This window comes from Tamandua tetradactyla, chromosome 15, assembly GCF_023851605.1.
Source record: "Tamandua tetradactyla isolate mTamTet1 chromosome 15, mTamTet1.pri, whole genome shotgun sequence".
Lineage (NCBI taxonomy): Eukaryota > Metazoa > Chordata > Mammalia > Pilosa > Myrmecophagidae > Tamandua > Tamandua tetradactyla.
Window position 1 is genome coordinate 2512457 of NC_135341.1, and position 13240 is coordinate 2525696.

The following is a 13240-nucleotide window of genomic DNA, read 5'->3' on the forward strand; positions in this document are numbered from 1 at the left end:
AAATCATTAAAAATTGCAATGAAAAATCTTTAAAATCCTTACATATATATCAATTAAAAATAAATAATAAAAAAAATCCCTACCAAAAAAGGGAAAAAACCCAAAATGCTCACCAAGCCTAGAACACAACTTTCGAGATACTTAGATAAAACTCTAACTTACTGTATCAATAAACACATAAGGCACATAAACAAATACAGAGTAATTTTGAAAAGTATCAAAATTAGTGGCACAAAACCTCCTTAAAATTAATTACAAAAAACTTAAAAAATCTGTCAAACCATATGATAGATGTGAATATTTTCCTTAAAGTTGGAAATATTTCTCCAAAACAACTAAAAAAGCAGATAAGTTAGATTATTTTTCCTTTTAAATTTTCTAAGAACATATGGTATTATTAGAAAACAAGTGTCATTTTGAAGTTTTAAACTATTTTTCATATTAAAATTATGAAATATTCTGATCTTAATATATCCTGGTTGGCAGTCAATTAATTTCCCTGGGGACAATTGAGACATCATTTCTCCAAATAGTTTTAAACTATAAAGATATGCATTATACAAAGGATTGTCTTCTAGAGCAAGGAAAGTCAATAGGAAACCTGTAAATTTATATAAACTTGATTCCAATATAATTCAATTTGTTCCTGATTAACTACCAAGATATGGCAAACACTTGACATAAATTATAAGTGGACATCATCCCTATGGGGTCATATTCCTGAAATTACAAAGTTTAAAACTTAGTCATAAATAACTTCAGTTACATATAGTAATTTTAAAAGTCTACATATTAAAATTTTTTTAATGTATAGTTCAGAGATGTTGCATGAGGCTAATCTGGACCTAAAGTAAATGGAAGTCTGTCCTCTTGAAATTCAACTTAATACAGGGAATTAATTTTTTTGAAGTTCATTTTCATAGAAATTATGGTGTAAATTCATAGTTTACATTCATAATTTGGTCACTTATTGGCAGGGGGAAAATGGAAAAAGAACACCCCTTGATTTTTTAAAATATACTTGAATATCAAAACCAGCAAAAGTTTAATAGTTATATTTATGAAAGGGGCAGAATTGGTTTTGAGCTGTTTCAGGCTATGCCTGAAGGTTTTACTGAACTTATGGTCCAGTTTAGGAGAACATTTCACAGCTAGTGATTTTTGCCAAGTGATTTTGAAGGGGACCTGGATTGCTTCTCCCATGGATCCCAGTTGAATGTGTAGAATGTTTAAATCTTTCTGAAATAATTTAAAAGCCTTCACTAGACAACCAATGTCTGTGATGGGATTCTTCAGATTATTGATTTTAACAGAAAGGGGGATATGGGAAAGATGCATGTGGCTGCTGGTTTAAAGATATTCAGGAAGTTTTTAGAACAAGGCTTTATAAGGGAAGGCAAAAGATTATTGCTAAAATCCTTATTCAGACCTTGGTCTTCTTGTCCTTCTCAAGGAAGCTGAACTTTTTGATGCTAGGACAATGTAGCACAAAGCACTTTTTCCACACCACTCAGATGGTTCATTGCTAGTTGAGTTTGATTTGCATCTGCTATCTCAACCAAGGCATTTTCTTTCTTATTAAACATAATCTTCATATACCCTATAGGATAAAATGTCCATTTGGTGGGATAAGAACAGGATTGAAATTGGTGATCAGAACAAAATTTCCTTGCATCCCACTGGCTACAGGAATGACCATTCTTCCAGTGACAGCAGAGGAGGTGATCGTGAGAGGAACAAGAGCTCTGGGAACAGTTAGGATTGAAAGACATATAGTTTGAGGAAACCCAATAGATGGGGGAAATCCAGAAGACCCAGCATATGGTGAGGAAATTATACTGGGTGAACCAGAAGGAGCAATCATGGGGGTTCAAGGGATGGCTGGCCATCACCTGTAGGAACGGCTGAGTGAAGTCTCTGCTTTTGTTATTATTATATTTCACATTAAGGCTAGATATCAGTTAGCAGAGTGCAGCATGCAGTATTGATATACTGACCACCCAAAGCCATTTTAACATAATTTGCATTATCACCAGCATATTGAAGCAAGGCTTGAAACGGATTATTTGTGAAGATCATAATATTACTGACCAAGCCAGATTTAGAAAATACCTGAGGAAAAACTTCCAGAATGAGTAAAAGAGATTTCAATAATTATTCAGAGCACAGGGCTTTGCCCAGGCAGGAATGTGCCTTAATTTGCAGGGAGATCCTTTAAGGGCCAGGCTTCCTGACTGCACAGCACTGATGGCCTGCAATGCAGCTTGGGTTCTTGGCTAATTAGCAAATTGTCAGCCTTGAGATTTCTGTGATTGGAATATTGAATACAAATAAGCTGGCTTCAAAGGTGAGGAGTAACAGGTAATGTAATAATTTCCCATAGTAACAGCAGCTTCCCCAGAAGCCATGTCTAAGAAAACCTGGATTTTTCCTTTCAACATCAAAAGGTTACTTTGCCAAATGGTAGACCTAATCTTATGACCTCTGCTTTTATGACATCACTTGGAATTTGGCAAAGATGGAGAACAAGGGAAGGCAAACAGGGAGGTCTACTTCCTTTACATTTCTTGTCATTTTTATTTCAGTATAGTTTAACTTATCAACCTTTTCCCCCCATGGGTTGTACTTTGATTTATCTTAAAGACAAAGCAAAAACTTTTGCCAAGCCCATGTTTGCCTAGTTTTCTGATTTTCTTTTGGGATTTTTAGGTTTTCATTTTTAGGTCAATGATCCATTTTTCTTCAGAATTTAACTGTAAATTATATTCATCCATTTTGTACCCTACTGTGAGTAGTTTGAGTGATTGAGGATCTTTTTCTCCATTATTCAGCTCACTCTAGTTCAAGGCACACAAATATTTTATTATCAGTGTTTACTCCAAAAATATACTTTTCATCCAGATATAATTCAAATTGTGCTCTTTTTCACTTCCTCAGTTGGTATGAATGCTTTCCTAATGTGACTGCACTTATTAACTTAAATTTGGCTCCCTTAGTCAATGCTGCATTAACTGGAATTATACAAAGTCCTCTAGGATCAGAGAATATTGGCAAGGAATTGTCTGCTATAAAATACTGTAAGTAAAACTGACATATTCAGGAGAATTACTCATTCTTCTTACAATGATGTATATCTCTCCTGATGTAATATTATGTTGAAACATGGATGAACCTTGAAGACATTATGTTGAGTCAAACAAGCCAGACAGAAAAGGGAAAAATATTGTATGACTTCATTGATATGGAATAATTAGAATAAGCAAATTCATAGAATCAAAAACTAGGTTACAGGTATATCAAGGGTCAGGATGGAGGTAGGGAATGGGGAGTTAATTCTTATCTGTTAAAGAAATTGTTTGGGGTAATGAAACTTTGATGTTGATAGTATCACAATCTTATGAATGTAATAAAAACTACTGAATTGTCTTTGAATGTTGTTAGCAGGAAATTTTAGGTAGTAAATGTTACTAGAATAAATTTAAAACAAAAATAGGACTTTACATTGTGAACACTGAACCCTGATGTAAAATATGTTCTATATTTAGTAGAATTTTAATAATATTCTTTCATCTGTTTTAACAAATGCACCCTAACAGTATCACTGCCCATCCCATACTTTCATGGCAGATTGCTGAGGGGTTCATCTCCAGCCTAGCTCATTGGTGAAAGAATGACAGTACATACAATTCCACTTCCCCAAAACCAAGGGTGGGTATGGTCAATCAGTGACCACAGCTTTTATTAGACAAGTTGTAGCTTTACAGAACAATCATTCATAAATACATTATTCACATACACCCTAATACCTTGGTATGGAACATTTCTTATAATTGATGATAGGACATATTGTAATTGTACTGTTTTTTAACAGAAGTACCCAGCATTTAGTGAGAGATACATGTTCTAGGCACTGTCTGGACCAATTTACATGGATTACATTATTTAAAACACCCAACACCAAGCTTGCAAAATATGTCCTATTATAATTACTTAGAGAAGTTGTAGGTTTACAGAAAAATAATTTTTGTAAAAAATACAGCATTTTCACATACCTCCTATTATTGAAACCTGGCATTTGTGTGGTACCATTGCTACAATTGATTAAAGAATACTAAAACAGTACTATTAATTACAGTCTGTAGTTTACAATAGGCATATTATCCTCATATGCCACCCTATTAACACCTTGTATTAGTGTCACACATTTGTTCTAATTCATGAAAGAATATTCTTATACTTTCACTATTAATCTCAGTCTGTCTATAATATGGTTCGATATGTTATACACAGTTCCATGTTTTATCTTCTTTCTAGAATCATGACCCAGAATTTCCACATATAGCACAGTCCCATACATTATTCAGTGCTATCAGACTTACGATAGTGTGCTATCATTACCATCCACTTCTAAACCTTTACAATTAACCTAAATAGAAATATTGTACAAATTAAGCATCAACCCCCCCATTCTCTGCCACCAATCTATCCCTTAATAATCTATATTCTAACTCTTTGAATTTGATTAATTCATATCAGTGATATACAATATTTGTCTTTTTGCTGGGCTTATTTCACTCAACATAATATCATATCAATGCTGGTGCATACATGAGGACATCACTCCTTTACACAGCTGAATAACAATCCATTGCATGCATAGTATGTATATACTAACTTTGTTTATCCATTCATTGGTCGATAGACACTTGCAATGCTTCCAAATTTTTGGAACTATGAATAATGCGCTATGAACATTGATGTGCAGTATCTGAGTCCTTGCTTTCAAATCATGGTATGTACCTAGTAGAGGACTGTTAGGTCATATGGTAGTTCTGTATTTAACTTCCTGTGAAACTGCTAAACTACCTTTCGCAGTGGCAGCACCATTTTATATTACCACCAGCAATGAATGTGTTCCTATTTATTCAACATCTTTCTAACACTTTTTCAAATTTTATTGATATACACACCCCACACAAACAATGTGAAGTACACAATGACTGGCTTAAAGTATCATCACATAGTTGCATATACATCCCCAAGACTGATTTTAGAACATGGTCATTTCTCCAGAACAGAAATAAAAATAAATAATATAACCTAAATCCTCCCATACACATTATCTCACCCACTGTTGACTCATAATATTGGTGTAGTAAAATTGTTACTGCTGATGAAAGAATAATTATAGCATTACTGTTAGCTATAGTCCATAGTTTGCAATAGCTGTTTTTCTCCCATATATGCCATTATAATTTTTTTTTACATCTGTACTGGTTCATTCAAGTATTTACACATACAACTTTAAACAATCACTTTTAATCAAATTCACCTATATTACTATTACTTATCATCCCAGTAATGAGTTAACATCACTTCTATTCATTTGCAAATATGTAAATTCGACTCCATTAACAATTCTGTACATATTAAGTAACAGCACCCCTTCTCTGGTTTCCATCACTAGCTACCCTATATACTACATTTTAAGACTGGATTTACATAGTCTAGCTAGTTCATATTAGTGAAATCATACAATGTCTGTGTTTTTGCACCTGGCTTCTTTCATCAAGCTGTATGGCCTCAAGGTTCATCTATGCTGTCAAATACTTCAGGACCTCATTCCTTAGAACTGCCATATAATACTCCATTATATGTATGTACCACATTTTATTAACTCATCTCTTGATGGACTCTTGGACTGTTTCCATCTTTCAACAATTATAAATAATGCTGCTATGAACATTGGTGTGAAATGTTTGTTTGCATCCCTGCTTTCAGAACTTCTGTGTATATACTGAGTAGTGAAATTCCTAGGTAATAGGGCAACTTAATATTTAGTTTTCTGAGGAACTGCCAAACTGTCTTCCACAGTGGCTATAGCATTTAACATAATCACCAGCAATGAATGTTACAATTTCTCCACATACTCTCCAACATCTGTAATTTCCTGTTTATTAATGGCCATTCCAATATGTACGAGATACCTCATGGTTTTGATTTGCACTTATCTAAGAGCTAATGAAGAACACCACCTTTTCATGTGCTTTTCAGCAATTTGTATTTCCTCTTTAGAAAAATATCTATTTATATCTTTTGCCCATTTTATAATTGGATAATTTGTCCTTTTCCTATTCACTTGTAGGATTTTTTTTATATATACTGGATAAAAATCCTTATCAGATATATGAATTCAAAGTCCTTTGAAGCACAGAAGTATTCTATCTTGAGGAGTTTCCACTGATCTTTATTTTTCTTTCATTGCACGTGATTTTGGCGTAAGATTTAAGAAGCTACCTCCTATCATTAGGTCTTGAAGATGCTTCCATATATTTACTTCTAGGTTTTTATGGCACTTTTACATTTAGGTCTCTGACCTACTATGAGTTAATTTTTGTATAGGGTGTAAAGTATGGGTTCTCTTTCATTCCTTAGGATATGGATATCCAGTTCTCCCAGCACCATTTATAGAATAGACAATTCTGTCCAGGTTCAATGGATTTGAGGGTCTAGTAAAAAATCAATTGAGCACAGATCTGAGCATCTACTTCCAAACTGTGAATTTGATTCTATTGGTTAGTATGTCTACCTTTGTACCAGAACCACGTTTTTTGAAGACCATAACTTTATAATAAGCTTTAAAGTCAGGAAGTGTAAGCCCTCAAACTTTGTAATTTTACAGGGTGCTATTGACTATTCAAGACCCCTTTTCCCTCCAAATAAATTTACAACTAACTTTTCCAAGTCTGCGAATAGATTGTTGGAACTTTTATTGGCATTGCATTGAATCTGTACATTAATATTGATAGAATTGAGTTCTTGACATTTAGCCTTCCTATCAGGAACTCAAATACCTGTTCACCTATTTAGGTCTTCTTTGATTTCTTTTAGCAATATTTTGTAGTTTTCTGTGTACAGGTCATTCACATCCTTGGTTAAGTTTATTCTTAGATACATCTGTTTAGTTGCTATTGTGGGAACTTTTTAATTGACTCCTCAGGTCATTACTGTGGTATAGAAACAGTGTACACTAGTGATTTCTGTGCATTAATCTCGTATCCCACCTGTTTGTTGAATTGGTTCATTAGCCCAACTTGTTTATTGCTTATTAGAGTGGTAGACGAGACTTTTCATTACCATTAGATTTATATTTGAAGTTCTTTCATATGGCGTATTATCAGACCAACCACTAAGGGCTCTGCTACAAAGATGATATTCCTGGATTTTTTTTTGGTTTTAAGTTTTCTTATGCGGACTGAAGCAGTACTGATGACTAAAGGCACTACGATATTGATTACAGGGTTTCTTCAGAATGTGAGTTCTCTGGTGTGTTTAAAGGTTAAAGCTATGCTGAAATCTTTTCCATATTCCAAATGCATAGTGTAACTTATCTTTCCATCTAGGGTCAGAATATTGACTGAGGATTTCGCCACATTGATGACATTCATAGGTTGTCGTCAAGTTTGAATGATTTCATCTTGTATGACATTAGAAAAGTTACATTGTCTCCTTATAGATAATTCTTATGGCTTCTATCAACTGTGCATTCTCATGTCACCTGAGGGGAGAAATGTGAGTGAAAGCTTCCCCACACAGCTGATATTCATGGGGTTTCTCCTGATTCTGAGTTCTCTAATGCTTGAGGATAGAACAATGACTGAAGGCCTTCCAACATGTATGGCATTCATAGGGTTTCTCTCCAGGTGTGTGTTCTCTCATGTTGTCTAAAATGATATTGATTGAAGGTTTTCCCACATAAGATGGCATTCATGTGGTTTCTTTCCAGTGTGAGTTCTCTCATGTTTTCTGAAGGCAGATCAATGAAGGTTTTCTCACACGTATGGCATTCACAGGGTTCTTCTCCAGTGTGTGTTCTTTCATGTCGTCTAAGGTTATTATACTGACTAAAAGTTTTACCACATGTATAGCATTCATAGGGTTTCTCTCCAGTGTGAGTTCTCTCATGTCGTCTGAAGGTAGAACAATCAATAAAGGCTTTCCCACATATACGGCATTCATAGGGTTTCTCTCCAGTGTGTGTTCTCTCATGTCGTCTGAAGGCAGAACAATGAATGAAGGCTTTCCCACATGTATGACATTCATATGGTTTCTCTCCAGTGTGTGTTCTCTCATGTTGTCTAAGATAAGAATAATGGTTGAAGCTTTTCCCACATATATGACATTCAGGGGATTTCACTCCAGTGTGAGTTATCTCATGTCGTCTGAGAGTTGAACAATGACTGAAGGTTTTCCCACATGTATTGCATTCATAGGGTTTCTCTCCAGTGTGACACCTCTCATGTTGTTGAAGATGAGAATATCGCCTGAAGGCTTTTCCACATTGATGACATTCATAGGGTTTCTCCCCAGTGTGAGTTCTTTCATGTTGTCTGAGGGTAGAACAATAGATGAAGGCTTTCCCACATGTATGGCATTCATATGGTTTCTCTCCAGTATGAGTTCTCTCATGCTGTTGAAGATTATAAGACTGACTGAAGGCTTTTCCACATAAACTACATTCATAGGGTTTCTCTCCAGTATGAGTTCTCTCATGTTTTTGAAGATGAGAAGATTGACTGAAGGTTTTCCCACACTGATGACATTCATAGGGTTTCTCTCCAGTGTGAGTTCTCTCATGTTGTCTAAGGTGAGAAAATCTAATGAACGCTTTCCCACATAGAAGGCATTCATACTGCTTATCTGCACTTTGAGTTTCATTATATTGCCTGTGACCAGAACTTGTAATAAAGGCTTTAGCACTTTGATGGCATTCATATGATTTACTTCTAGTGTGAATCTGCTTATGTTGATTAAAAGATGATTGGTCACTGAGGACTTTTCCAAGTGGTTTACTTAAATATGGTTTCTTTCTCACAGGGATTAATGCATGTTGAGTTACTGTAGATGTGAGAGTGGAATCTTCTTGTAAGTGATTACATTGAAAGGAATTCTTTTGAGTGTGAGATATTTGCTGTTGGGAAATGGATGAGAGACTGTAAAACATTTGTCCATATACATACATTTCTTCATTTCTCAACATATAAATCCTCAACTAATCCTTCAGTGAATGCCTCAAATTAAAATCTTCCTATTTTCGTTATATATATGCATTATGTATCTTCATACATAGAGATTTTCTCTCATATACCATCCCAATTGCAGAACTAATGATCAATTTTGAACTTTCTGACATTTGAAAGTTTATGCATGTGAACAATATTTATGCAAACATCTTTTATTAGAACTGAGTTTTGTGTTCAGTTTAATTTTTCCCTAAACAAAAAACATCAGATTTTAGCTAGATTAATTTTTAACTTCAACGTTAATTACAGTGAGGGTACTGCATTGAATTTCTCATTTTTTCAATTCCTAGATATTTACTTGGTATACTAGGGTGTACTACAACAAGATACTTACCAATGACATGACATTAGAAATTTCTTTCCTATAGGTAAGTTGAGTTAATATCATTTCTTGTTTTTTACAGGCAATTTCCCCACCTATAATTATTTGGGGAAAAAACAATTATTTGTTAGAGTATCATTACAGGAATAAAAATATTGGAAAATCTGAAATACTCCTGTCAATAAATTTCAAACACTGACACTTGGCTGAGAAAGAATATCAAATGAAGGAGTATTCTAGATGGAAGTAAACATTATAGGACTTTAAAATCAGAGAAGATATTCAGAATTGAAATACGAAAAAAATAAAAAGAAGTTGGGATGTCAGGGAGGTTAAAAGATGGAAAATCTTCCAAGAGTAAAACCAGAACAAGACTCATTATGTGAAAGCTTAATTCCAATAATACATGAATATCCTTTCCCAAAGTTAAATCATTTAAACAGAGCTTTACACAATAATGACCACATATGAAGAAAATTTCCCCAATATCCTTGCCTATATTTCAGAAATCATAACTCACTTAATGAAAACTGAAATTGATATTTCCAAGGATGTATTCACTTACTGACTTCCACTACTGATGCTCAAGTTTCTAGAACTCACCTGAATGCTGGTTTTGGAGAAATTTCATTCCTTCTCTCCACACTGTCTCTCCTTGTGCCAACTGGGAAAACACATCTGATTTGCAGACCTGACATCCTGTTTGTGGGAAAAAAAGATACCTGGAATAATAGTGCTTTATGAAGTCCACAGCAGGCTATGAAAGAAAAAAGTAAGCACTGAAGGTCAGCAAGGCAAAAGCACTTTGAATACAGAACAGTAACAATATTTCATCAACAAAGGTAACTCCTGACTTTGTTTCTCATTACAACAAACCTTTGGTTGTTGCTGCCATGCAGAAGTTCAAAGAGAGACTGCAGATCCTTCATATTCTAAATGGGAAGAAATTATACATTTCTACAGTGGATTATTATTTTCAAAAATAAGCAATAAGCATAAACTCCACCAAAACAATCTAAACTCTATGTGGAAAACAATGCATGTTGTTTTTATTTTTGTGTTCTGAAGCCTCAACATAGTCTTTAGAGCAGAACAGTAATTTCAAAATGTATAGTCCCTTATTTATACATTCCAAAAATACTCAATAATTTCTCAATAATTCTCTGAGAGCTGGAGATTAAGATTTAAGAAAGACATTAAACTGGGTTAAGAAGTTTAAATTCTATAGGTGTGAACTACATGTAAGTAGAAAGAAATTTCATTCAGGTGATTGAATATGTTATAAAGTAATTTCAATGTATTAACAATATTAAATATAAAAATACAATATAAAGAATATAAACAGGTTATTCAACAATATGGAAAAGTTGACCTAGGCACTTGAAACAAAGAAATAGAAGATGGTATTTTACATGTGATAGTTACAGAAGCAGAGAATAGATAAATATATTAGATAGACAGATACATATCAATGATAGATAAGTTTTTAGAGACTCACCGACTGAGACCAGATGATTGATATTTTCCAGCATCACTTCTCTGAACATCTTTCTTTGGGATGTGTCAAGCAATGCCCATTCTTCCTTGGTGAAGTCTACAGCTACATCTTTGAAGGTCATAAACTCCTAACATATCAGAGAAATTTACATTTTCATAAGGCCATCTTCAAATAAGTCCTGAGAGTGATGGTCAAAATGGCAGCACTGAGGAAGCAGAGACTATGAATATAAAGCTAAAAATGTGTTTTGAAGTCCGGTAAGATAAATCTCAATGCTCAACTGCTGTCTGCCTTTCTGATACATTCACAGACACAAAGACCTTCTGAATACACACAACTACATTGTAAAGGAATATGACATGTAGTGTGATATACACCTGGAAATTTCCCCAAAGACTTGTAATATTGACTTCCTGATGCTGATTATAATACTTGATCTAGAACACTGTGCTGGTTTGAAAGGATTATGTGTCCAAGAAAAGCCATGTTTTAATGCTGAATCAAATCTTGTGGAGGTAGCTATTTATTTTTAATCCCTGTTCAGCACCATAGGTTACAAGGGTAATTAGGTTATCTCCAGAGACGTGCTCACCCAATTGTGGGTATTAAGTTTGGATTAAAGGAGATGTGACTCCACCCATTCCAGGCGGGTGTTGATTAGTTTATTGGAATCCTTTAAAACAGGAAGTATTTTGGAGAAACTTTCAGAATGACAAGATAGCCAAGAGAACTACCAAAGCCTACACAGCTAGAGACGTGGAGTTTAAGAAGGAAAATATCCCAGGGGAGCTTCATAAAACAAGAAGCCTGGAGAGAAAGCTAGCAGATGTTACCACATTCATCATATGTCTTTCCAGTTGAGAGAGAAACCCTGAACTTCATCGGCCTTTTTCAAGTGAAGGTAACCTCTTGTTGGCACCTTAAGTTGGATATTTTTATAGACTTGCTTTAATTGGAGCATTTTCTTGTCTTTAGAATTGTAAACTAGAAACTGATTAAATTACCCTTTTTAAATGTCACTCCATTTCTGGTATATTGCATTCCAGCAGCTAGCAAACTAGAACAAGCATCAATAACTAAAATAATCTTGGGACTGGAGAAGTGGTGTGCTGTTGCAGTTCACAAATACCAAACATGTTGGAATGGCTGTTTAAATGGATAAGGGGAAGATTATGGTGGAATTGTGAGGCACTTGACAGAGAAGGCCTAGAACACTTTGAAGAGAGCTGTAGAGACAAGGCACATGTTATTGCAAACTGGAAGGAAGGCAATTCTTGTTTTAAAATGGCAGATAATCTGGAAAAGTTGACTAATAGCTTTGGCTAGGACAGTTTAAAAGCCATGAACTCGGGTATTTAGCAGAAGAGATTTCCAAATTAAATGTGGTAAGTACAGCCTGGCTTCTCTTCACAGCTCATAGTGAAATGTGAAAGGAAAGAGATAAGCTGAGCACTGAACTCTTGGGGACAAAGAAACCGGAAACTGATGTTCTGGGGAATTCTGGGCTTCCAGGAAGGGAGACCCCAGAGAATGGCCTATGTGATGATTTCGCCAAATGTAGACAGAGTCAGGCATTTCAGAGAAAGCCAGGATTGGAGATGGAGTTATCCAGGAAGTATTTGTGGAAACTCCTTATGTCTGATGGGCACAATGTGAACTCAGTACATAGAAAGTCAACAACAGTGTTGTAGGATCTGCATAAACAGAACTAGTGTCAGTCTGGACTGAGAGGAACAGAAAAGGAACCAATTGGAGAAAAAATAACTTCAGAGGCAAAACTATGGAAGCTAAAGTTTAAAGTCAAGAAACCCTGGACTAGGAGAGTGGTACCCAAGAACATGGAGAGGCTGACTTTGCCCTGAAGGCAGAGGATGGGTCTTCCACCTCACTGTAGTGGGAGAGTGGTGCTGCTTAGGCCTTGGAGAGGGTGGAGAACATTCCTTGGGGATTGGGCAGAGCATGGCTGCCACCAGAAGGAAAGGTTGAACATGTGCCCAGAGATAGCAGAGAGCCCAGGTGCAGCCCTAATGTTTGGAGAGGATGGGAACTGAAAAGAGGCAGTCCCTCCAATGTCCCCCAAGGTTGCCTTCAGAGACAGGCAGGCCACTGCATAGGCCCTTGGAAATGGTGGGACTGCCACTTTCTAAAACCCTGAAGATAAATGACTCACAGACTTTGAAATCTAAGAGTTTGTCTTGCAGGTTTAGACTTGTGTCTAGTGACCCCTGTGTTCCTTCCAATATCTCCCTAAGGAAATATATGTATATTTACCCTTTGACGGTCCCTCCTTTAGATGTTGGCAGCAAAAAACTTGTTCTGAGTTTTGTAGGTTCAGAG

General features: G+C 35.4%; 1 protein-coding gene and 1 pseudogene across 1 annotated transcript in view; both read right to left on the reverse strand.

The window, feature by feature from the left end:
* Window positions 1-963: 963 nt before the first annotated feature.
* On the reverse strand, window positions 964-2423 carry LOC143656900 (polypyrimidine tract-binding protein 3 pseudogene; annotated as a pseudogene).
* Window positions 2118-13240, reverse strand: part of LOC143656898 (uncharacterized) — a 76642-nt gene continuing 65519 nt past the window's right edge. The window contains 7 exon segments of the mRNA XM_077128645.1: window positions 2118-7701; window positions 7703-7759; window positions 7761-7816; window positions 7819-8971; window positions 9418-9500; window positions 10009-10104; window positions 10904-11030. Coding sequence (XP_076984760.1) covers window positions 7633-7701; window positions 7703-7759; window positions 7761-7816; window positions 7819-8971; window positions 9418-9500; window positions 10009-10104; window positions 10904-11030 — 1641 coding nt within the window. The 3' untranslated portion in view covers window positions 2118-7632.